General features: G+C 45.5%; 1 protein-coding gene across 6 annotated transcripts in view; it reads left to right on the top strand.

Moving 5' to 3' along the window:
• sptan1 (spectrin alpha, non-erythrocytic 1) overlaps positions 1-24,324 on the top strand; it is a 49,651-nt gene that overhangs the window by 24,713 nt on the left and 614 nt on the right. For 2 of the 6 annotated variants that reach the window (XM_041897597.2, XM_045224971.1), the window contains exons 16-49: positions 156-373; positions 537-629; positions 882-1,016; positions 1,242-1,390; positions 4,208-4,264; positions 5,017-5,215; positions 5,436-5,540; positions 5,790-5,822; positions 5,935-5,970; positions 7,405-7,452; positions 8,414-8,505; positions 8,646-8,790; positions 8,906-9,187; positions 9,294-9,491; positions 9,852-10,102; positions 10,219-10,381; positions 11,138-11,152; positions 12,622-12,753; positions 16,215-16,352; positions 16,813-16,917; positions 17,212-17,420; positions 17,553-17,795; positions 17,950-18,181; positions 18,350-18,509; positions 18,669-18,745; positions 18,850-19,059; positions 19,258-19,554; positions 19,845-19,957; positions 20,817-20,834; positions 22,534-22,588; positions 23,076-23,272; positions 23,358-23,411; positions 23,806-23,952; positions 24,162-24,309. In XM_041897597.2, the coding sequence (XP_041753531.1) occupies positions 156-373; positions 537-629; positions 882-1,016; positions 1,242-1,390; positions 4,208-4,264; positions 5,017-5,215; positions 5,436-5,540; positions 5,790-5,822; positions 5,935-5,970; positions 7,405-7,452; positions 8,414-8,505; positions 8,646-8,790; positions 8,906-9,187; positions 9,294-9,491; positions 9,852-10,102; positions 10,219-10,381; positions 11,138-11,152; positions 12,622-12,753; positions 16,215-16,352; positions 16,813-16,917; positions 17,212-17,420; positions 17,553-17,795; positions 17,950-18,181; positions 18,350-18,509; positions 18,669-18,745; positions 18,850-19,059; positions 19,258-19,554; positions 19,845-19,957; positions 20,817-20,834; positions 22,534-22,588; positions 23,076-23,272; positions 23,358-23,411; positions 23,806-23,952; positions 24,162-24,309 (4,754 nt within the window). The remainder of the gene's footprint in view (positions 1-155; positions 374-536; positions 630-881; positions 1,017-1,241; positions 1,391-4,207; positions 4,265-5,016; positions 5,216-5,435; positions 5,541-5,789; positions 5,823-5,934; positions 5,971-7,404; positions 7,453-8,413; positions 8,506-8,645; positions 8,791-8,905; positions 9,188-9,293; positions 9,492-9,851; positions 10,103-10,218; positions 10,382-11,137; positions 11,153-12,621; positions 12,754-16,214; positions 16,353-16,812; positions 16,918-17,211; positions 17,421-17,552; positions 17,796-17,949; positions 18,182-18,349; positions 18,510-18,668; positions 18,746-18,849; positions 19,060-19,257; positions 19,555-19,844; positions 19,958-20,816; positions 20,835-22,533; positions 22,589-23,075; positions 23,273-23,357; positions 23,412-23,805; positions 23,953-24,161; positions 24,310-24,324) is intronic. The other 4 variants (XM_041897599.1, XM_041897598.1, XM_041897596.1 and 1 more) reach the window with 4 other exon arrangements.

The raw sequence follows: 24,324 nt of genomic DNA, 5'->3' as shown, positions 1-24,324 counted from the left end.
TTAAATTCAGTCAATTTAAGTTAACTTCCTGAATTGACTGAACTAAAATGGAATTGTCCCAACCCCGCTCTCCAGGTCTTTATTGTAAAATATTTTTCTCAATGATTTACCCTCCAATAAATAAACAATCCCCCTCTCCCTGTGGTCCCCACTAGGTCACTTTGCCAGGGAGGAGGTGAAGGTGAAGCTGGAGGAGCTGAATGGCCGCTGGGACACCCTGAAGGGCAAGGCCGGCCAGCGCAGGCAGGACCTGGAGGACTCTCTGCAGGCCCAGCAGTACTTTGCTGACGCCAACGAGGCAGAGTCCTGGATGAGGGAGAAGGAGCCCATCGTGGGCAGCCCCGACTACGGCAAGGACGAGGACTCTGCTGAGGTAAGGGAGGCGGAGAGGGACATTTGATTATCTAGGTGGGTAAATTAAGGAGGTGAATTAATGAATGAATGAATACTTTGTTTGAGGATAGGTTTGGATGTAGAATGTTGGAGGATGTAAAGTGGAGATGATACTCACCCCTCCCTGCTCTGCTCTTTCCCAGGCCCTGCTAAAGAAGCACGAAGCCCTGATGTCTGACCTGAGTGCCTATGGAAGCAGCATTCAGGCTCTGAAGGAGCAGGCCCAAACCTGTAGGGTAAGTCTGGGACCCACATTGTATATTTAGCCTTATTGTAATATGGATGTGAGCCATTTGACAACTAATGAATGCCTAAACTAACTAGTTAAAAAACTGTGTTTCACATCCGTGCAAACATCTGAGAACCAGAGGTCCAACAAATCTATAATTTCTTTACAACTCCAGGTCTATCATATACACAAACTAATATGTTCATGTTGCCATCGTCTAGATTGCACCTATAATTCTTATTTTTCATTACACCTGCAGCAACAAGTGGCTCCTACCGATGATGAGACGGGTAAAGAGCTGGTGCTGGCCCTCTATGACTACCAGGAGAAGAGCCCCCGCGAGGTCACCATGAAGAAGGGAGACATCCTCACCCTGCTCAACAGCACTAACAAGGTACACACACACACACAGCATCTTAGCGAGATGAACAAAAGCCTTGTACCAGAAACAACTGCTAGCTCATACCCATGACTAGGCACTTGATGTAGAACGGAAATAATTGTAAGGGTATAAGCAAGATAGTTTGGGACTAATCTCTTCATCTTTTATGGGGGATAAAAAGAGCATGTCTTCTCCTGTGGTCCTTTCTCCTGACCTCCCCTCTCTCCCCTGCTGTAGGACTGGTGGAAGGTGGAGGTGAACGACCGCCAGGGTTTTGTGCCGGCAGCCTACGTCAAGAAGCTGGATCCCACCCAGTCCTCTTCCAGAGAGAACCTGCTGGATGAGCAGGGAAGCATCGGCCTGCGCCAGGATCAGATCGAGAACCAGTAAGGGCCTACTTCTATTCCCTCCACCTAAGCCAGTTCCAGAATACCCCATCCCTAGTACCCCTATCCCCAGTACTTCTCTTCAGTATACTCCTGCATCTCTGTATAGTTATTTACCACTTTTACCCCTTTAACTTAGGACGTGTTGTCCCTAATGGGTTAATTAACTGTGTATTCTAATGTGTTCTAACGTTGCCTGACTTGAACAAATGTGCGTGTGTGCTCAACCCAATAACATTTACCTCTTTGATGCCCCTGTCGTCTCTCTCTCGCCTTCTCTCTCTCGCCTTCTCTCTCTCTCTCTCTCGCCTTCTCTCTCTCTCTCGCCTTCTCTCTCTCTCTCGCCTTCTGTCTGTCGCTCTCACCTTCTGTCTCTCTCTCTCGCCTTCTGTCTCTCTCTCTCTCGCCTTCTGTCTCTCTCTCTCTCTCTCTCTCTCTCTCTCTCTCTCTCCTTCTGTCTCTCTCTCCTTCTCTCTCTCTCTCCTTCTGTCTCTCTCTCCTTCTGTCTCTCTCTCCTTCTGTCTCTCTCTCTCGCCTTCTGTCTCTCTCTCTCGCCTTCTGTCTCTCTCTCTCTCGCCTTCTGTCTCTCTCTCTCTCTCTCTCTCTCTCTCTCCTTCTGTCTCTCTCTCCTTCTGTCTCTCTCTCCTTCTGTCTCTCTCTCTCGCCTTCTGTCTCTCTCTCGCCTTCTGTCTCTCTCTCTCGCCTTCTGTCTCTCTCTCTCGCCTTCTGTCTCTCTCTCTCTCCTTCTGTCTCTCTCTCTCGCCTTCTGTCTCTCTCTCTCTCCTTCTGTCTCTCTCTCTCTCCTTCTGTCTCTCTCTCTCTCGCCTTCTGTCTCTCTCTCGCTCTCGCCTTCTGTCTCGCTCTCGCCTTCTGTCTCTCTCGCTCGCCTTCTGTCTGTCTCTCGCTCGCCTTCTGTCTCTCTCGCTCTCGCCTTCTGTCTGTCTCTCTCGCTCTCGCCTTCTGTCTGTCTCTCTCGCTCTCGCCTTCTGTCTGTCTCTCTCGCTCTCGCCTTCTGTCTCTCTCGCTCTCGCCTTCTGTCTGTCTCTCTCGCCTTCTGTCTGTCTCTCGCTCTCGCCTTCTGTCTGTCTCTCGCTCTCGCCTTCTGTCTGTCTCTCGCTCTCGCCTTCTGTCTGTCTCTCGCTCTCGCCTTCTGTCTGTCTCTCTCGCTCTCGCCTTCTGTCTGTCTCTCGCTCTCGCCTTCTGTCTGTCTCTCTCGCTCTCGCCTTCTGTCTCTCTCTCGCTCTCGCCTTCTGTCTGTCTCTCTCGCTCTCGCCTTCTGTCTGTCTCTCTCGCTCTCGCCTTCTGTCTGTCGCTCTCTCGCCTTCTGTCTGTCGCTCTCTCGCCTTCTGTCTGTCGCGCTCTCGCCTTCTGTCTGTCTCTCGCTCTCGCCTTCTGTCTGTCTCTCTCGCTCTCGCCTTCTGTCTGTCTCTCTCGCTCTCGCCTTCTGTCTGTCTCTCTCGCTCTCGCCTTCTGTCTGTCTCTCTCGCTCTCGCCTTCTGTCTGTCTCTCTCGCTCTCGCCTTCTGTCTGTCTCTCTCGCTCTCGCCTTCTGTCTGTCTCTCTCGCTCTCGCCTTCTGTCTGTCTCTCTCGCTCTCGCCTTCTGTCTGTCTCTCTCGCTCTCGCCTTCTGTCTGTCTCTCTCGCTCTCGCCTTCTGTCTGTCTCTCGCTCTCGCCTTCTGTCTGTCTCTCGCTCTCGCCTTCTGTCTGTCTCTCGCTCTCGCCTTCTGTCTGTCTCTCGCTCTCGCCTTCTGTCTGTCTCTCGCTCTCGCCTTCTGTCTGTCTCTCGCTCTCGCCTTCTGTCTGTCTCTCTCGCTCTCGCCTTCTGTCTGTCTCTCTCGCTCTCGCCTTCTGTCTGTCTCTCTCGCTCTCGCCTTCTGTCTGTCTGTCTCGCTCTCGCCTTCTGTCTGTCTCTCTCGCTCTCGCCTTCTGTCTGTCTCTCTCGCTCTCGCCTTCTGTCTGTCTCTCTCGCTCTCGCCTTCTGTCTGTCTCTCTCGCTCTCGCCTTCTGTCTGTCTCTCTCGCTCTCGCCTTCTGTCTGTCGCTCTCTCGCCTTCTGTCTGTCGCTCTCGCCTTCTGTCTCTCTCTCTCGCCTTCTGTCTCTCTCTCTCGCCTTCTGTCTCTCTCTCTCGCCTTCTGTCTCTCTCTCTCTCGCCTTCTGTCTCTCTCTCTCTCGCCTTCTGTCTCTCTCTCTCGCCTTCTGTCTCTCTCTCTCGCCTTCTGTCTCTCTCTCGCCTTCTGTCTCTCTCTCTCTCGCCTTCTGTCTCTCTCGCCTTCTGTCTCTCTCTCTCTCGCCTTCTGTTCTCTCTCTCGCCTTGTCTCTCTCTCGCTCGCCTTCTGTCTCTCTCTCTCTCGCCTTCTGTCTCTCTCTCTCTCGCCTTCCGTCTCTCTCGCTCTCGCCTTCTGTCTGTCTCTCGCTCGCCTTCTGTCTGTCTCTCGCTCGCCTTCTCTCTGTCTCTCGCTCGCCTTCTCTCTGTCTCTCGCTCGCCTTCTCTCTGTCTCTCGCTCGCCTTCTCTCTGTCTCTCGCTCTCGCCTTCTGTCTCTCTCGCTCTCGCCTTCTGTCTCTCTCGCTCTCGCCTTCTGTCTCTCGCTCTCGCCTTCTCTGTCTCGCTCGCCTTCAGTCTGTCCCTCTCTCCTTTTCGGTCTCTCTCTTTTTTCAAATCATTTTTGGATCCCTTTCTCTTCCTTAGTGAAACAGCCTAGAGAGTCACACTTTTCTCTATCACTAACGGCCTTTTGCCTTTTTCTCCATCTGTCTCTGTTTCTCTCTCTAACCACTAACGCCTGCCTGCCTGCACATGTCATGTCTGGACTGAGCAGGCCGTTGGCCAAGGAGGCGTGCAGTGTGTCTGTACGCATGAAGCAGGTGGAGGAACTGTGAGTAGGACCAGTGTCCCCGTAGGGTGTCGTGTTTGTGAAGCCACCACGCATCGCCACGGGCAACGCCATTGCCATTCCCGCCACTCCTTCAATCAATACCCATGTCGATGTCGTGGTCCTTGTGACTGTGGTTCCAGTGCGCACGCGCTTTCTCTCTTTCTCATATCCATTACTCATCTTCTATTCAACAGAAGGATAGAAGCTTCATCTCTCCTTCATCTCTCCTTTTCCCTCCCATCTCCAAGCTTTCCTGTGGGTGTCATGAGCTGTCACTTGCATTCTGTTTCTCCATGAGAACGTATAGACGTGTTTGTCCCTCTGCATCATAGACAGCCATGTTACAAACCTGGCTGATTACGTCATTCCAATGGCATCATATGAAATTGTCAACATAGTAAGGGGGAAATCACCTAATCCGCCACCAATGTGTTGCAACCACCTGAGGGATGCCATGGCAGCCATTTTGTGCTGTGCCAGAAAGCTCACCACACATCAGTTATCACAGTGGAGAGTTGTGCACTTTAGGGCTGACCCTGGAGGTCTACCGGTATTTAACATTTGCTCAAAATGATTATGGTAATCCAAATTGAAATCTAATAATCTTGGCAACAACCCTAGTGCTCTCAGCTCTCCCTGTAAATCCTCATGTATTGACACTTCAGCGTTGATACATTTGTCCACTACCCACTCTCCCCTTATTTTTTACACCAACACAGGGGATTCTAAAAGCCTTTATCCTGTATTTTTAGGTACGGAACTCTCCAGGAGCTGGGCGAGAAGCGCAAGGACATGCTGGAGAAGAGCTGCAAGAAGTTCATGCTGTTCCGCGAGGCCAACGAACTGCAGCAGTGGATCAACGAGAAGGAGGGAGCCCTCACCAACGAAGAAGTGGGCTCCGACCTGGAGCAGGTGGAGGTGCTGCAGAAGAAGTTTGACGACTTCCAGAAGGTACGCTGCACACAACATGGCCGCCAAGAGTAGGAGAAGGGCACTATCTGACTTACTGGACTAAAAAGCATTTAAAAATCCAGTTCAAGCATAGGAGCAATGTGTGCACTACACTTATTCAGTTCTTCTAATCTATGCTGTCCAATCTCATCCAGTACATTGGTGAATACTGGTATGAGTTTTGTGTTGACTGTCTGTCTTCTGTTTGTTTGGCTCCAAGGACCTGAAGGCCAATGAGTCTCGTCTGAGGGACATCAACAAGGTGGCGTCTGAGCTGGAGTCTGAGGGCCTGATGGCAGAGGAGGCAACCATGGTCCAAGCTCAGGTAGGATGGTGTAGCCAACCACTGCAGAGATATTTAATATGTTTCATATTAGAGGTCAAAGATAAAAGCATATGGAATGGATGTTATTATGAGAATTTGTAAAAATTATTTTGTACATTATTTGAAACAAATCAAATGTAATCACTTCAGCTTAAACATTGAGTTTATGGCAACATTTATCTCTCTCCTCCTCTCTTCTCTCTCTTCTCTTCTCCTCTCTTTTCCTCTCTCCTCTCTTCTCCTCTCTAGGAACAAGTGATGCTGGGATCTGCTCCTGGACAGGTAAGACGATTCCACAGTTGCAATACATTATACTGGTAAGGAAAGTTAATGCAATCGAAATGTATAGATGTGCCATCAACGTCAACCCAAATTCCCCTCTTTGTTCTAACAGGATGAGGCTGATAACAAGAATGCCTCACCATGGAAGGTAAGACGCTCGTCCTCTGATATGACCAATCAACATGGTTTCATGTGCTTCCAAACAAAGCATTTTGTGTCCTGGCCTTGTTATTTTAATGTTGTTTTAGTCCATAACAGACAACTGCTAAGATTGGACAGCATGTAGCAGCCTGTCAATCTGGACTTGTCATATGAACCTGAGCATGATTGAACTGCATTGTGTGGTTTTTGACACAGTGGGAGTCAAAACTATTTGAATGAACCTAAATCATGCCCACTAACTCAGCCTTGTTCATAAGGGCTTACATCAGTTCATGTAAGACGTACTTGTTAACACAAACAAGAGACAAACGAATGGAAGACCTGGCAGTGGCACTCACCATTCTATCTACTGTATACTTAAACAATAAGGCTCGATGGGGTGTGGTTTTGAAGAATAATGTTTACCCTAATGAGTAAACAGTTAGCAAGTAAACAGAGTAGCTACTTAACAGTGGAGTACAGCTACTCTACTTAAGCAATAAGGCACGAGGGGGTGTGGTATATGGCCAATATACCACGGCTAAGTGATGTTCTTAAGCATGATGCAACGCAGAGTGCCTGGATACAGCCCTTAGCCGTGATATATTGGCCATATACCACAAACCCCCGAGGTGCCTTATTGCTATTATAAACTGGTTACCAACATAATTAGAGCAGTAAAAATAAATGTTTTGTCATACCCGTGGTATACTGTCTGATATACCACGGCTGTCAGCATTGATAGTATTACAGCCGTGGATACGGACAAAATTACTGCTCTAATTATGTTGAACCAGTTATAAAGCAATAAGGGGTGTGGTATATGGCCAATATATCACGGCTAACACAGGCACTCTGCGTGCATCATGCTTAAGAACATCACTTAGCCGTGATATATTGGCCATATACCACAAACCCCCGAGGTGCCTTAGCTGTACTCCACTGTTAAGTAGCTACTCTGTTTACTTGCTAGCTGTTTACTCATTAGGGTAAACATTATTCCTCAAAATCAGTTCATTTTCAAATGTAAAGCAGCCCGAAAAGACAAATGCAGACACATATCTTGACACATCCATATAAATAGAATTAGAACACAGTATTATGTCTCTCTATGGACACCCTACACATACATGTCCATATTACCTAGTGCACTGTATCTGTAGCAGTCCATTTTGGGGTTCATTTCAGGTTCAGTGCCTACTTTAGGTTCTGCTGCTCTTCTATTGCCATGGTGATGGTGCCGGTTGTCTCTTGGGAAACAGTGTAAAGACGTGGGCAGCCTTTACCTCCCTGCTGCGCTAACATGGTGCCTCTCTTGACTGGTGTGGTGTTTTCTGTTTTTGTCCAAATCCCCTTTCCCTCCTCACCCCCTTTTCCTCTCCTCCCCCCCTTTTCCTCTCCTCCCTCCTTTCTCTCCTGTTTATTTCACCGTTGATTGTAGAATGTACGCTTGGCTGTTCAAACGACGGCTAACTTTAATACTATCAAGGTAAGATTTTTCAAGACCACTCCCTCGGTCCCGCCCCTGATCCCGCCCCCTCCTCCTCCCTTGCATTATGTCCTCCTGGCTTGTCTCATACCTGCATCGTGTTTGTTCGGGAGACTAACCCTTCCATCAACAGTCTCATTGTTGTCTTGCCGTCTGTTCGTGGTCGTCCTGTGGTTCCATTGTCTTGCACATTGGTCTGGACTGGACTGGTCTGGTCTTACATCGTTTTTTGTTCTAATCATGTGACCGATGTCATTGAATGGCCTTGTCCCTCGTTCCGGTTTTCATTTGTTTCATCCCCCTCTTCTTTAACCATTGTTATTTGTTTTCAAAAGGAAGGATGGCTGGTGGCTGGTACAAAAAGGCATTGAAATATGCCTCAACACCATCTTTGTAACCCTAGCGTTTTGTTGTCGTTTGTTTCTCCATCCTGTGTGTTCTCATCACCATGCATCCCTCTCCCTGTCTGACTTCCCTTCTTCCTTGTCACCAACCCCTCATCTGTGTTCAACAGCCTCCTTTTACGTCAGTCTGTCTGTCAAACACACAGAGCACAAACTGAATCTTTGAGCACTGATTCACGATTGATATTCACCACTGATATCAGTTTAAGTCAAGATTACCAGGATTGGGCTCCATTTCATTGAGCTCCATTGTAACCGTCAATTCAAACGAGTTCAAATTCAACTAATAAATGAAATATATATATTTTTCATCTATTGAATTGAAATGGAATTTATCCTATCCTGGAAGGATATACAACCAATAGTCTAAATATCATAAAATCCTGAAAATAAGTGACTTATCAATACATTAAAACATTCACTCAATTTGAATCGGCTAAATTGGAGCACTGGGTTCCAGAAACCTGGGTAGAGGCCTCATGGGAGTGATTGACTCCTGGCGAAACTCTGTCTAGCTCTGTGATTGGGTAATAAGTGTCCGGGGGTGTGTTTTGTAGGAGCTGAACAACCGCTGGAGATCCCTGCAGCAGCTGGCAGAGGAGAGGAGCAACATGCTGGGTAGTGCCCACGAAGTGCAGAGGTTCCACAGGTATATATATATACACACACACACACACACATACAGTTGAGAGCAAGAAACAGTGGGTGGATGTGAATATTACAACGCACATGAAACAAAATGGCTGGTGTGGAGTCATAATCAAAATGGCTGCTTTTTGTTGTCCTCAGGGATGCGGATGAGACCAAGGAGTGGATCGAGGAGAAGAACCAGGCCCTGAACACAGACAACTACGGCCATGACCTGGCCAGCGTTCAGGCCCTGCAGCGCAAACACGAGGGCTTTGAGAGAGACCTGGCCGCCCTGGGAGATAAGGTGAGAGGGAACACAGTCGGTCTCTCAAACACACAGTCACACACTTTCATTGCTCTGCTGTTTAGAGACAATACTTACCCTCAGCTGATCTTTGCCTTCCTCTCCCCTGTTCCAGGTGAACTCCCTGGGGGAGACAGCGGAGCGTCTGATCCAGTCCCACCCGGAGGCGGTGGACGACATCCAGGAGAAGTGCACAGAGCTCAATACGGCCTGGAGCAGCCTGGTGGGGCGCGCCGACCAGCGCAAGGACAAGCTAGGCAACTCCCATGACCTGCAGCGCTTCCTCTCCGACTTCAGGGACCTCATGTCCTGGATCAACGGCATCCGAGGCCTGGTGTCCTCTGAGGAGCTGGCCAAGGACGTGACCGGGGCTGAGGCCCTGCTAGAGAGACACCAGGTACTGGTTCTACACACACACATACACACACTGCACTGGTACCGTCCATCCAAAACTTGTTATCACCTTCTTACCATCCCCGTCTCTCGCTCTTCCTTCTCTCCAGGAGCACCGTACTGAGATCGACGCCCGTGCGGGCACCTTCCAGGCCTTTGAGCAGTTTGGTCAGCAGCTGTTGGGGCGCGGCCACTATGCCAGCCCTGAGATCCAGCAGAAGCTGGAGGCCTTGGACCGCGAGAGAGCCGACCTGGAGAAGGCCTGGGTGCAGAGACGCATGATGCTGGACCAGTGCCTGGAGCTCCAGGTAGAAACACACTCTTCATGCACTCTTAGAAACCCCCTCTTGCTGATCTTTGCTCCTGGGACATGGAAGAGTGCCAGATGAATCCTTCCAAAACCAAATGTCTTGTCTCAGCGGCTTTTGGCTGTTTCGACTCAAGGACATGTTTTTGTGTCTACATAAGTTTGTTCCGTTGCACCAGACCTGACAGCACCTTTTGAACAAGGCCTAATCTAGTTTGTGTGCTTGCCAACCCACAGAAAGAAACTGGTTTTTTAAAGCCACTCAACAGGTCAAGACAACAATTACTAGCCTCTATACAACATCCACTGCCAGTGAATAACCTCTCTCTCTTTTTCCTTCTCTCTCGCTCTCCTCCCTCAGCTGTTCAACCGTGACTGTGAACAGGCAGAGAACTGGATGGCGGCTCGAGAGGCCTTCCTGGCCAGCGACGACAAGGGTGACTCCCTGGACAGCGTGGAGGCTCTCATCAAGAAACACGAGGACTTTGACAAGGCCATCAACGTGCAGGAGGAGAAGATCGCTGCTCTACAGTCTTTTGCTGACCAGCTGGTTGGCGCTGACCATTATGCCAAACCTGAGATATTCAACCGTCGCAATGAAGTCCTGGACAGGTCAGTCTTTCTCTTTAGATGACCATGTGTGTGACTTTGTGGGCATCTTTGTGTGTAACTGTCTGCCTGTTCGTTGTTGCTCCGGTTGTAACAGTGTTTGTCCTCCCGGCCTGTAGGTGGCGCCATCTGAAGGCTCAGATGATTGAGAAGCGCTCCAAGCTGGGCGAGTCCCAGACTCTGCAGCAGTTCAGCCGCGACGTGGACGAGATCGAGGCTTGGATCAGCGAGAAGCTGCAGACGGCCACAGACGAGTCCTATAAGGACCCCACCAACATCCAGGTACAGGATTGGCTAACAGCAACTCAGGGCTCCACCCATAGAGGTTTGAGCACGCTGCCCCATAGAGATGGATAGAGGGCACACTTTCCACAAAAGGCAATGATAGCATGGGCAGTGCCATGGAGGACTTTTACCATAGGAAGTACGCCCTCTAACCATCTCTATGGGCTGCTCCTATCCACAGATTTAGGGTCAGTTTACCCTACTACCCCATACCCATTAGTAGGATGACAAATATCTGACCCTCTGGCAGTGGTTAGGGTTAACTTTTTACCTAGCCTGTCAAGGCTTTCTTATCAGATGAAACACTTTGACCTGTTCAATTGATCACGATGTGGTCCTCTGTAGCTCAGCTGGTAGAGCACGGCGCTTGTAACGCCAAGGTAGTGGGTTCGATCCCCGGGACCACCCATACACAAAAATGTATGCACGCATGACTGTAAGTCGCTTTGGATAAAAGCGTCTGCTAAATGGCATATTATTATATTATTATTTATTACGATCAAATAATGACTTAATTAATTATATTTTTGTTTCAATAGATGGGTAACCCATTTTGTGTGAGGGTTTGTTAATATAAATTGAATGACATCTAACTTGTCAGTGGTTTTAATACTGCAGTTTAATACTGTGTAAATGTCTTGTTGCTCCTTGTTAACAATGACTACTACTACTCCTGTAACTACTGAACCAACCCAATGTGTTATGTCTATATGGGACTGAATCTCTCCTCTGTTTTTATTGTCTTATTTATAGCTGTCCAAGCTGCTGGTAAGTTGAGTAGTGTGTCAGCTAAACTAACATCCAAAGTAGGTTTTCTGTCATGTGTCCCCGTCTGTTGCCTTGTCTGATGTAGAACGCCATCCCGTCCGTCTATTTTCCGTGTTCCTCCACACTCGCGAGTGCCCGCTTCTTTTTTGTATGGGTTTCATTCATGTGTTCATATTTTTTTTTTCAGCTTCTGCCATCAATGCACATGTTTGTAATATGACTGTAGTTCTGTTATCATTTTAGCAAATGTCACTTCTTGTAGTTGCTGGTTGTGGCTTCCATATTTTGGGTTTTCTTTGTTTTTCTTTGCTTGTTTGAGGTCAGGTCATCTTCAAACACGCTCCACATATTGTTGCTTTTGTTGAAATAGTCCTATAAATCTTGAGAAATGTCTAAACATGTTCTGATCTTAATATAACAGAACCTTGATATATAATTTTATGAAACGTTTAGTGTAAAAGAAAGCGGCTTCCATCTATCAAAACTGCAATGTAAATTTGAATTGAGCACATCTGTAGTGTATCAAACACATTGACCTGAGAGGGAGAGGAGACCTCCAGCTTAGAATGGTTGTGCCTTGCCTAATTGTAGCTAACGTAGAGACTATCATAGAGATATGTAAGCTAGCAGCAACCATGGTTGTGAACAAAAAACATGCTTTAGCCACAAAATAAGTATTGCCAAAGATCTGTCAAACATCAAGGATAGCTCAGACGCCTCGCTTAAGTGTTTTTTTTGTCTGCACTCTCTCTCTCTGGATGTGTAAAAACATTGTGGAATGAGTTTTGAAAAGACCCTGACCTCCTAGGTACTCTTGAAAAGTAAATTGTGTCGCGGCCCCATTGTGGGTCTGTTCCACCTACATTTAGTGTTTGTCACCTTGGTGTGTCTCGTCTTGTTAGTAGTCAATCCCACACATTGTCTGTCCTCGTTTGGTGGTGTCTGAATTTCACCTTTGTGACAACATCTTTTTTTTATGACAGCACCTCTTGTGTGGATTTTGTCCTACAGTCATCTCCTGGATGTAGTCTTAGTGTATATGTGTGTATATATCCATCCCCCCTTACCCCACCCCAAAGAAAGAAGAAAAAAAACATATTGTAAAGTGGTTGTCCCACTGGCTATAAGGTGAATGCACCAATTTGTAAGTCACTCTGGATAATGACGTAAATGTATGTCTGCTAAATGACGTAAATGTAAAATGTAAACAATATCCCCAAGTTAGGAGCCATTTACTCTCCAAACACAAACATGCATGAAAAATGACTCGCACTTATAAAAGTGCCATTCTAATATATATACATGTACTCGGCCTCCATATTTTCAAACACAACAACACATTGTTTCTAAGTAGCCTACCGGATTGTGTTTTCACACAATCTAAGGGAGATGTCACCCATCCACCACCAACCCACTGCGTCCCATAGTTCACTCCCGATCTCCCCCCCTTCCCCTGCCTGCGCTCACAGAGTAAGCACCAGAAGCACCAGGCCTTCGAGGCGGAGCTGCACGCCAACGCAGACCGTATCCGTGGGGTCATCGACACTGGCAACGCCCTCATCCATAGAGGGGCCTGCTCCGGCAGTGAGGACGCAGTTCAGGTACACACACTCTGTCTTTAAACATTATACTTGTTACTATACATACACATTATACTTGTTACTATACATACACATTATACTTGTTACTATACATACACATCATACTTGTTACTATACATACACATCATACTTGTTACTATACAGTCGTGGTCAAAAGTTTTGAGAATGACACAAATATTAATTTTCAAAGTCTGCTGCCTCAGTTTTTATGATGTGAATTTGCATATACTCCAGAATGTTATGAAGAGTGATCAGATGAATTGCAATTCATTGCAAAGTCCCTCTTTGCCATGAAAATGAACTTAATCCCAGAAAAACATTTCCACTGCATTTCAACCCTGCCACAAAAGGACCAGCTGACATCATGTCAGTGATTGTCTTGTTAACACAGGTGAGAGTGTTGACGAGGACAAGGCTGGAGATCACTCTGTCATGCTGATTGAGTTAGAATAACAGACTAGAAGCTTTAAAAGGAGGGTGGTGCTTGAAATCATTGTTCTTCCTCTGTTAACCATGGTTACATGCAAGGAAACACGTGCCGTCATCATTGCTTTGCACAAAAAGGGCTTCACAGGCAAGGATATTGCTGCTAGTAAGATTGCACCTAAATCAACCATTTATCTGATCATCAAGAACGAGAGAGGTTCAATTGTTGTGAAGAAGGCTTCAGGGCGCCCAAGAAAGTCCAGCAAGCGCCAGGACCGTCTCCTAAAGTTGATTCAGCTGCGGGATCGGGCACCACCAGTGCAGAGCTTGCTCAGGAATGGCAGCAGGCAGGTGTGAGTGCATCTGCACGCATAGTGAGGCGAAGACTTTTGGAGGATGGCCTGGTGTCAAGAAGGGCAGCGAGGAAGCCACTTCTCTCCAGGAAAAACATCAGGGACAGACTGATATTCTGCAAAAGGTACAGGGATTGGACTGCTGAGGACTGGGGTAAAGTAATTTTCTCTGATGAATCCCCTTTCCGATTGTTTGGGGCATCCGGAAAAAAGCTTGTCCGGAGAAGACAAGGTCAGCGCTACCATCAGTCCTGTGTCATGCCAACAGTAAAGCATCCTGAGACCATTCATGTGTGGGGTTGCTTCTCAGCCAAGGGAGTGGGCTCACTCACAATTTTGCCTAAGAACACAGCCATGATTAAAGAATGGTACCAACACATCCTCTGAGAGCAACTTCTCCCAACCATCCAAGAACATTTTCGTGACGAACAATGCCTTTTCCAGCATGATGGAGCACCTTGCCATAAGGCAAAAGTGATAACTAAGTGGCTCGGGGAACAAAACATAGACATTTTGGGTCCATGGCCAGGAAACTCCCCAGACCTTAATCCCATTGAGAACTTGTGGTCAATCCTCAAGAGGCTGGTGGACAAACAAAACCCCACAAATTCTGACAAACTCCAAGCATTGATTATGCAAGAATGGGCTGCCATCAGTCAGGATGTGGCCCAGAAGTTAATTGACAGCATGCCAGGGCGGATTGCAAATGTCTTGAAAAAGAAGGGTCAACACTGCAAATATTGACTCTTTGCATAAACTTAATGTAATTGTCAATAAAAGCCTTTGACACTTATGGAATGCTTGTAATTATACTTCAGTATACCATAGTAACATCTGACAAAAATATCTAAAAACACTGAAGCAGCAAACTTTGTTAAGACCAATACTTGTGTCATTCTCAACTTTTGACCACGACTGTACATACACTTTATACTTGTTACTATACATACACATTATACTTGTTACTATACATACACATTATACTTGTTACTATACATACACATTATACTTGTTACTATACATACACATCATACTTGTTACTATACATACACATCATACTTGTTACTATACATACACTTTATACTTGTTACTATACATACACATTATACTTGTTACTATACATACACATTATACTTGTTACTATACATACACATTATACTTGTTACTATACATACACATTATACTTGTTACTATACATACACATTATACTTGTTACTATACATACACATTATACTTGTTACTATACATACACATTATACTTGTTACTATACATACACATTATACTTGTTACTATACATACACATTATACTTGTTACTATACATACACATTATACTTGTTACTATACATACACATTATACTTGTTACTATACATACACATTATACTTGTTACTATACATACACATCATACTTGTTACTATACATACACATCATACTTGTTACTATACATACACATTATACTTGTTACTATACATACACATTATACTTGTTACTATACATACACATCATACTTGTTACTATACATACACATTATACTTGTTACTATACATACACATCATACTTGTTACTATACATACACTTTATACTTGTTACTATACATACACTTTATACTTGTTACTATACATACACATTATACTTGTTACTATACATACACATTATACTTGTTACTATACATACACATTATACTTGTTACTATACATACACATCATACTTGTTACTATACATACACTTTATACTTGTTACTATACATACACATTATACTTGTTACTATACATACACATCATACTTGTTACTATACATACACATTATACTTGTTACTATACATACACATTATACTTGTTACTATACATACACATTATACTTGTTACTATACATACACATTATACTTGTTACTATACATACACATCATACTTGTTACTATACATACACATCATACTTGTTACTATACATACACATTATACTTGTTACTATACATACACATTATACTTGTTACTATACATACACATTATACTTGTTACTATACATACACATTATACTTGTTACTATACATACACATTATACTTGTTACTATACATACACATCATACTTGTTACTATACATACACATCATACTTGTTACTATACATACACATTATACTTGTTACTATACATACACATTATACTTGTTACTATACATACACATTATACTTGTTACTATACATACACATCATACTTGTTACTATACATACACATCATACTTGTTACTATACATACACATTATACTTGTTACTATACATGCACATCATACTTGTTACTATACATACACATTATACTTGTTACTATACATACACATCATACTTGTTACTATACATACACATCATACTTGTTACTATACATACACATTATACTTGTTACTATACATACACATCATACTTGTTACTATACATACACATTATACTTGTTACTATACATACACATTATACTTGTTACTATACATACACATTATATTTAAAAAACTTTTTTTTACATACACCTACAAAGCCACTTCAAGGATGAAAGCCTTTGAGAAAAATATGGTGATCACATTGCAGACAAAATGTTAACTGTTCTTATGGCAGTCAAGCTACGTGAACCGATTCTTGCCTTATTCAACATCTACTGTTCCAAAGCTGGGTATCTAACCTGTGTGTGTGTGTGTTTTACCAGTCGCGTCTGGGTGCCCTGGATGAGCAGTGGCAGTTTCTGGTGAACAAGTCGGCAGAGAAGAGCCAGAAGCTGAAAGAAGCCAACAAGCAGCAGAACTTCAACACTGGCATCAAGGACTTTGACTTCTGGCTCTCTGAGGTAAAATAATGAAAAACAATTAACATATTTTCTAGATGTCAAAATGAGACTACTTTCATGTATGTTCAGATCTCCATCCACCACATTTCTCCACCATCCACTACACAATTCTCAAAGCTAAAGATGCTGAGAAATGGTGTATTCTGTACTGAAAACCTTGATGTTCAATAGGATTTATCTGAGACCTGCACAGATTGTCAGTAAGATACTAGAAAAGGAGAGATTTGAAGTACTGGACAGACACCCAAAAAGGCATCTGGATCTGAGATTGTCTCAGACCATTTAGTTTTCTGATTTGTCTTGTGTTAACCCATTAACCTACCTGTGCTGTAGGAAAACAAAAACAAAAAGATAAGAGGCTGAGATTCGATTTGGAAATGATGCTCTCTGAAAACAAAGACAATGACTAACTACCAGTCACTAAATCATTTTTGTTTCCTCTCTTGTTTTCTGTCTGTAGGTCGAGGCCCTTCTTGCCTCTGAGGATTATGGCAAAGACCTGGCCTCCGTCAACAACCTACTGAAGAAACACCAGCTTCTGGAAGCCGACATCTCTGCTCATGAGGTAATGTATTCGACGTCCCCATATCTCTCTGTCAAACTGGGATTGATGCTGGGCTCAGCTGGGGGCCTTGATGTACTAAATGTTCCGTCAGATCATACACCTTTATATGCTGACTGGCTGAAAGGTGACGCTGCCTCGGTTTGATTGGCCATCGAAACCTTTCAGTCCAAGTGTCCTCTGTTGAACTTGGACAACTTCCATGTCTATGAAGCATATTTTTGTACAAAGGCATCCACTGAGTTCAGTCTAGTGCTTTGGTTTGAACGTCTGTCCGTCTTTTCCGTCCATCCACAGGATCGTCTGAAGGACCTGAACGGCCAGGCTGACAGCCTGACGGCCAGCACGGCCTTCGACCCCACCCAGGTCAAGGACAAACGCGACGCCGTCAATGGACGCTTCGCCAAGATCAAGAGCATGGCCGCCGGCCGCCGCGCAAAGCTCAACGAGTCACACCGCCTGCACCAGTTCTTCAGGGACCTGGACGACGAGGAGTCTTGGATCAAGTAAGAGCGCCTCCTGGAGTTGTGGAGGAATGGATGCAAGTCAATATCTGTGGGTTTTTCAATGTTGAGGTCAATTACTAACACTATCTTTTTTCATCTCTTTCACTCTCACTGTCTCTTATCTCTATCCAGAGAAAAGAAATTGCTAGTGAGTTCGGAGGACTATGGACGTGATTTGACAGGAGTGCAGAATCTGAGGAAGAAACACAAGAGGCTGGAAGCTGAGTTGGGGGCCCATGAGCCGGCCATCCAGTCTGTGCAGGACACAGGGAAGAAGCTGTCCGATGACAACACCATCGGCCAGGAAGAGATCGAGCAGAGGCTGGGCCAGTTTGAGGAGCATTGGACGGAGCTGAAGGACCTGGCTGCAGCCAGGTTAGACTGAGAATGCGCACACACGCAGACACACGTATACATTCTGACACACACACACATTCACAGGCCTGTTTTGCAGTGAAACGCCATTATCAATTTAAACATTCATGGATGTTGAGTGTTAATCTGTGTGTGCCTCTGTGTGTGTGATCAGGGGACAGAGGCTGGAGGAATCGCTGGAGTACCAGCAGTTTGTTGCAAATGTTGAAGAGGAGGAAGCCTGGATTAATGAGAAGCTGAACCTAGTGGGAAGCGAAGACTACGGGGATACCCTGGCCGCCGTGCAGGGCCTGTTAAAGAAGCATGAGGCGTTTGAGACTGACTTCTCCGTGCACAGGGACAGAGTGAATGACGTGTGTTCCAACGGAGACGAGCTCATCAAGAAGGTAAACACTGACAATACCATTGTCATACGGTACCAGCTGAAAGTGTTTAAGCAATAGTTCACACACACAAAATAGCAACTTTTACAATGATTTTCCAATTACCTTGGCTGTTGTTAATTCACCCAGACTGTTAAATGCATATTTTGCTTGTGTCCTTCCCTCCATTAGAACAACCACCACGTGGACAGCATCTCAGCCAAGATGGTGTCCCTGCGGGGCAAGGTGTCTGAGCTGGAGCGGGCTGCTGCCATGAGGAAAGCCAAGCTGGATGAGAACTCTGCCTTCCTGCAGTTCAACTGGAAGGCTGACGTGGTAGAGTCCTGGATCGGTAAGGTTTGGTACCTGAGAGGGGGGAAGGTTTAGGGCATGAGGCTTCAGCATTCTTTGGTGTTGCAATATGATTTTTGCATGTGTTCCCAGAAAGATGAAAGCATGTTCTTGTTTTTTGGCATAGCACTGAATCTATACTGTCTGGTTGTTTGTTCAGGTGAGAAGGAGAACAGCCTGAAGACTGATGACTACGGACGAGATCTCTCCTCTGTGCAGACGTTACTCACTAAGCAGGTACGGTGTAGCAATATGATGCCACGGCAGCCGTTTTGTGCCAGAAAGCTAGACTCGTTCTCCCATGCCTCATCATGTTCTCCCTTCCCCCCTCGGGTCCACAGGAGACGTTTGACGCGGGGCTGCAGGCCTTCCAGCAGGAGGGCATCACCAACATCACGGCCCTCAAGGACCAGCTGCTGGCGGCCAAGCACGTCCAGTCCAAGGCCATTGAGGCGCGCCATGCCGCCCTCATGAAACGCTGGAACCAGCTTCTCGACAACTCGCAGGCCCGCAAGAAGAAACTGCTGGAGGCCCAGGAGCACTTCAGGAAGGTATGTAACGACTATGATGACAGGTAATTATCATTTAGCTTACGATGAGGATATCATGACTACAATTCATAGATGTCATTGTTGTTAATGTTCATATTTTGAACAGGAATATCAGACTATCCTTCACCTGCAAAGTAAAAAACCTTAGTGGATGTGAACCCCTTACCTCCATCAACTCCATCTTGCTTCTCTCTCCAGGTGGAAGACCTGTTCCTGACCTTTGCCAAGAAGGCGTCGGCCTTCAACAGCTGGTTTGAGAACGCTGAGGAGGACTTGACAGATCCGGTGCGCTGCAACTCGCTGGAGGAGATCCGGGCGCTGCGCGACGCCCACGAGGCCTTCCGCTCATCGCTGAGCTCGGCGCAGGCCGACTTCAACCAGCTGGCCGAGCTGGACCGGCAGATCAAGAGCTACCAGGTGGTGTCCAACCCCTACACCTGGTTCACCATGGAGGCCCTGGAGGAGACCTGGAGGAACCTGCAGAAGATCATCAAGGTTAGGAGGGGGAATAGGGGTGGGAGGTAGCCTGGTCCCAGATCTGTTTTGTGTTGTATCACCAACCAGTTGGCATGACAACGACCATATGAGTTGGCTATACAGCACAAACGTATCTGAGGACCAGGCTTGGTGAGGAGGACATGCACATCTCAAATGTTGTCCTATTCCCCACTTCAATGCTCTACTTATGTCCAGAACCAATGAGGACCTCTGGGTGGGGGTGTATTGATCTGCATCATGTCTGGGAAGCACTTCATCCATCCATCTTCATCCCTCTGTCTGTATAGGAACGAGAGCTGGAGCTGCAGAAGGAGCAGAGGAGGCAGGAGGAGAACGACAAGCTGCGGCAGGAGTTTGCGCAGCATGCCAATGCATTCCACCAGTGGCTGCAGGAGACCAGGTAGGGTCTGGATCTGTTGTGCCCGGAAGACAGTGAGCTCACAGCACTCCCTTAATCAACATGCCTTTTGGCAATTTAATAGATTTTGGCAATTTAATAGATGGGAAACTAGGACTATTTCTAGGAATAGAATGGGGACGTTTCCAAGCCGTTGTGGCTGTTTTAAAGAATGTAGTTTGAGTTAATTGAATAACGTGACCTGCATGAATAGCATTGATCTGTCTTTAAATGTTGCATGCATCGTTCTTTAGATTCTCTTAATACAATGAGAAATCAATGGAGCTACTTTAAATGTGCCTGCTGCTCAGAAATCTACATCCGGTCTCTCTCTGCCACAATGTTCTCAGCCATAGAGAACAGGGAGTTGCTATTCATCGGAGCGGAATGTGAAATATTGCAGATAGATGTTTGTTGTATGAAACTGACATGATTCTTTACTTTAGTTTGTCTCTATTCTACAACCTTGCATTTATATCTGCCATGCTTTGAATGTTGCTCCTCACTGAATAGGCCCCAGGCAACGCATGCTTAGTGTGTATCGTATGTTATGTATATTTTGGGAGGTGGGTGGGGGAGCACTGATACAACTTTTACATAACCACACAAGTGGTCTGTGAATGTTTAAAAATGAAAACGGATCATACTGCAGATGCTCCTGTGCTCACACTGTATTTCTGTGCCTGTGTCTGTATATGTTTGTTTAGGGGGGGGGGGTGTGACCATTTTGTCCCTGCCTAGTGTTTCTAACTGTTGTCTCTCTCTCTCTCCCCCTCCCTTTCCTCTCCCTCTCCCCCCCCTTTCCTCTCCCTCCCTCTCTTGCTGCTACCTCGCTGATGCTTGGGATAACTTTGCTAATCAGGACATATCTTCTGGATGGGTTAATATCACATTTTACTATCTCTCAGTTGGGGCCGGGACGATACCAGTATCGCGATACTCATTAGTATCATGGCAAGGAAACAAAACACGAAGCGGATTTAACTTCTTTAGGAAAACATCCCTAATGTTGGAAACACACATCATTATGTTTGTTATCCAGGATCACATTTATTTATTTTCCAAGCTATAGCACACAATATTTTACATACAGTATGTTATGGGACCAAAGACTTGGGTCTGCTTCGTCTTTTCGTTTTTGCCATTGAAATTTAGCGATACGGCTCTACTGTGTTTGTTTGTGTCCGACTGTGTGAATGGGGTCAAATCAATGAGGGTTGATTGGAGTGACAGTGTTTTGGACCAAACAGGCTTGTTGATGAGCCACTACAGGTTTGTTGTCAGGTCGGTGGCAAGATATTGCATCATATATGTTGGTTAACATAGAAGCACCAGGTAGGTAGGTATCTGTCAAGTGAAGGTAAAACTGGACCAGGTTTCACTAGGAGTCCATGTTGTATTGTGTATTATTACTGTAATTCCCTCTGAGTTTCTGTATGCCCCCCCCCTTTTCAACTTTAGCCTATTTTCTTTCATTTTTGAATATCTCTGTTGTATAATTTCCCTCTTTTCCTGTTGGTATTTACCTTCTTTTCATCCCTTTCCTCCCTCCTGTTCTAAATAGCATAGCTTATCGACGGGTTGTCTGTGTCATTCAATATGAAGTCGGTGATGATCTTTCCGGAAGGTCTTTTACTTTTCCACATGGTTTTCCATTCTCACTCGCCTTTCCTTCTCCCTACATTACTTCTATCACGCCCTCTGGGTTGCGTGTCTTCATGCACTTCTAAAATCCACCATTTGAGATCTGTTTGCACAGTTACATCTCTACTAACGTCACCACAATGTAGCTTCCTAAAACTAAGATCAACTTCATGATTGGTCTGGATACTCTTTTGCGAGTCTGGCTACATTGAGCACCGTTTTAAAGGAGTGAAGAGTCTTCATCTTCTGGGGATTTTTTTCCCACCAAATTTAGGGGTGGACACTGCAAAATGTGTTGTTGGACACACATTTTTTTTGCTGAATTTGTTACACTAATTCATAACTGATTCAGGGTTCAAATGCAGTTTCCTGCCGTGTACACAGTAGCCCTAACCTTGCATGGTATAGGTTACCATGGCTATGAGTTGGCTTCTTTGGCATGAATTGACTGGCATTGTGCAAAGGGAAGGTTTTTTGGGTGGGGGTGGCTCTGGACATTTTGAGAGTGAGGGAAACTTTTTTTTTTTACTACTGTTTTGTACTTCTATTTCCCTGCCTTTTTAATTCACCAAATGTTCTCCAGTCTTATGTTCTCAGACATTTTTTGAAAAATATTGAGGTTTCAGAAAAATCTTTACTTTGCTTCTTTTGTAAGTTTCAAGATTTGTTTGGAATCTCTTGACACACCTCTAGTATATTCAAATATATTAAATGGATCTTTTTTTTATTTTCAAAATGAGAATTAATTTCAGAGTAGGAATGGGGTTGTATCTAAGGGTTCCTACGACCAGAAGGGTGTGGGTGCAGACTCTGTGGGGACTGTGTACGCGTGTGACTGTATCACCTGATCTTGATGGCTGTGGCATGTTGTTTATCCCAATATTTGATCATCCTGTCAAGGCCCTCTCCCCTGACACTTGTGTGTATGCATCTAGGTCCTGCATGGTAGAAGAGTCCGGAACCTTGGAATCACAACTTGAGGCAACCAAGGTAAGAAAGAACCCCTCATCATTTATGCTATAGGACTAGAGGGTTTCACAACCCTCTCCTCGGCCCCCCCAGACGTTTTGCATTTTTGTTTTAACCCTAAACTGGCACACCTGATTCAATTAGTCAAAGGCTTAGTGATTAGTCGACTAATTGAATCAGGTGTGCCAGTTTAGGGTTAAAATAAACATTTAAAATGTCTGGGGGTCTTGAGGAGAGGGTTGGGAAACCCTGCTTTAGACAACCATTTTGGCTATTTCAAATCCAAATGTATTTGTCACATGCGCCGAATACAACAGGTGTAGACTTTACCGTGGAATGCTTTCTTACGAGCCCTTCCCAACAAATTCAGAATGTAAAACATTATACAAAATTAAAATAGTAACACAAGAATGAAGCTATATACAGGGAGGACCAATTATATTTAAACTGTATTGACTACGTTTGTAATTGCAGAGCCTCACCCTTCTGTGTGCCACTCTGTCTGTAGCGTAAGCACCAGGAGATCCGGGCCATGCGCAGCCAACTGAAGAAGATCGAGGACCTGGGCGCGGCCATGGAGGAGGCTCTGATCCTGGACAACAAGTACACAGAACACAGCACGGTGGGCCTGGCCCAGCAGTGGGACCAGCTAGACCAACTGGGCATGAGGATGCAGCACAACCTGGAGCAGCAGATCCAGGCCAGGTCAGAGAGGGAGAGACACACACACATACAGTACCTCACAAGCAGTGAACATATTTCCTAATCTTGTATCTCTCTCCCACCATAGGAACACCACTGGAGTGACAGAGGATGCCCTGAAGGAGTTCAGCATGATGTTCAAGTGAGTGGTGGCCATTTTAACATGATGTTCAAGTGAGTGGCGGCCATTTTAACATGATGTTCAAGTGAGTGGCGGCCATTTTAACATGATGTTCAAGTGAGTGGCGGCCATTTTAACATGATGTTCAAGTGAGTGGCGGCCATTTTAACATGATGTTCAAGTGAGTGGTGGCCATTTTAACATGATGTTCAAGTGAGTGGTGGCCATTTTAACATGATGTTCAAGTGAGTGGCGGCCATTTTAACATGATGTTCAAGTGAGTGGCGGCCATTTTAACATGATGTTCAAGTGAGTGGCGGACGTTTTCACCATACCTTCTGGTCATACCAAGTAGTTGCTTAAAGTAAAGGAACTCCCAATAATCTCAACCATTTTCTTTTCCCTTTGCTCTCAGGCACTTTGACAAAGAGAAGTCTGGCCGTCTGAACCACCAGGAGTTCAAGTCGTGTCTGCGCTCGCTGGGTTACGACCTGCCCATGGTGGAGGAGGGAGAGCCAGACCCCGAGTTTGAGTCCATCCTTGACACTGTCGACCCCAACAGGTCAGCAACCCCAGCTCTTCTCACTCATCTCTACTTGGGGTTTTCATAAGTCCAATCAGTAGTTTGAATAATATTTGAGCAAAGCTAACATTCACAAGAATGTGATTTTATTCAAAATGGGTGTATGTCGTGTTGCCTCATATTTTCTTCTATTTGGTTTTCTTCAAGTGCTTTATGATGGCTAAATGATTTCATTCTGTGTTTTCCAGGGATGGCAACGTGTCCTTGCAGGAGTACATGGCCTTCATGATCAGCCGCGAGACAGAGAACGTCAAGTCCAGCGAGGAGATTGAGAGCGCCTTCCGAGCCCTCAGCGTCGATGCCAAGCCCTACGTTACCAAGGAGGAGCTTTACCAGGTACTTACACTCCGG

Source organism: Coregonus clupeaformis, chromosome 15 (assembly GCF_020615455.1).
Source record: "Coregonus clupeaformis isolate EN_2021a chromosome 15, ASM2061545v1, whole genome shotgun sequence".
Lineage (NCBI taxonomy): Eukaryota > Metazoa > Chordata > Actinopteri > Salmoniformes > Salmonidae > Coregonus > Coregonus clupeaformis.
This window is presented reverse-complemented; position numbering and strand designations above follow the sequence as displayed.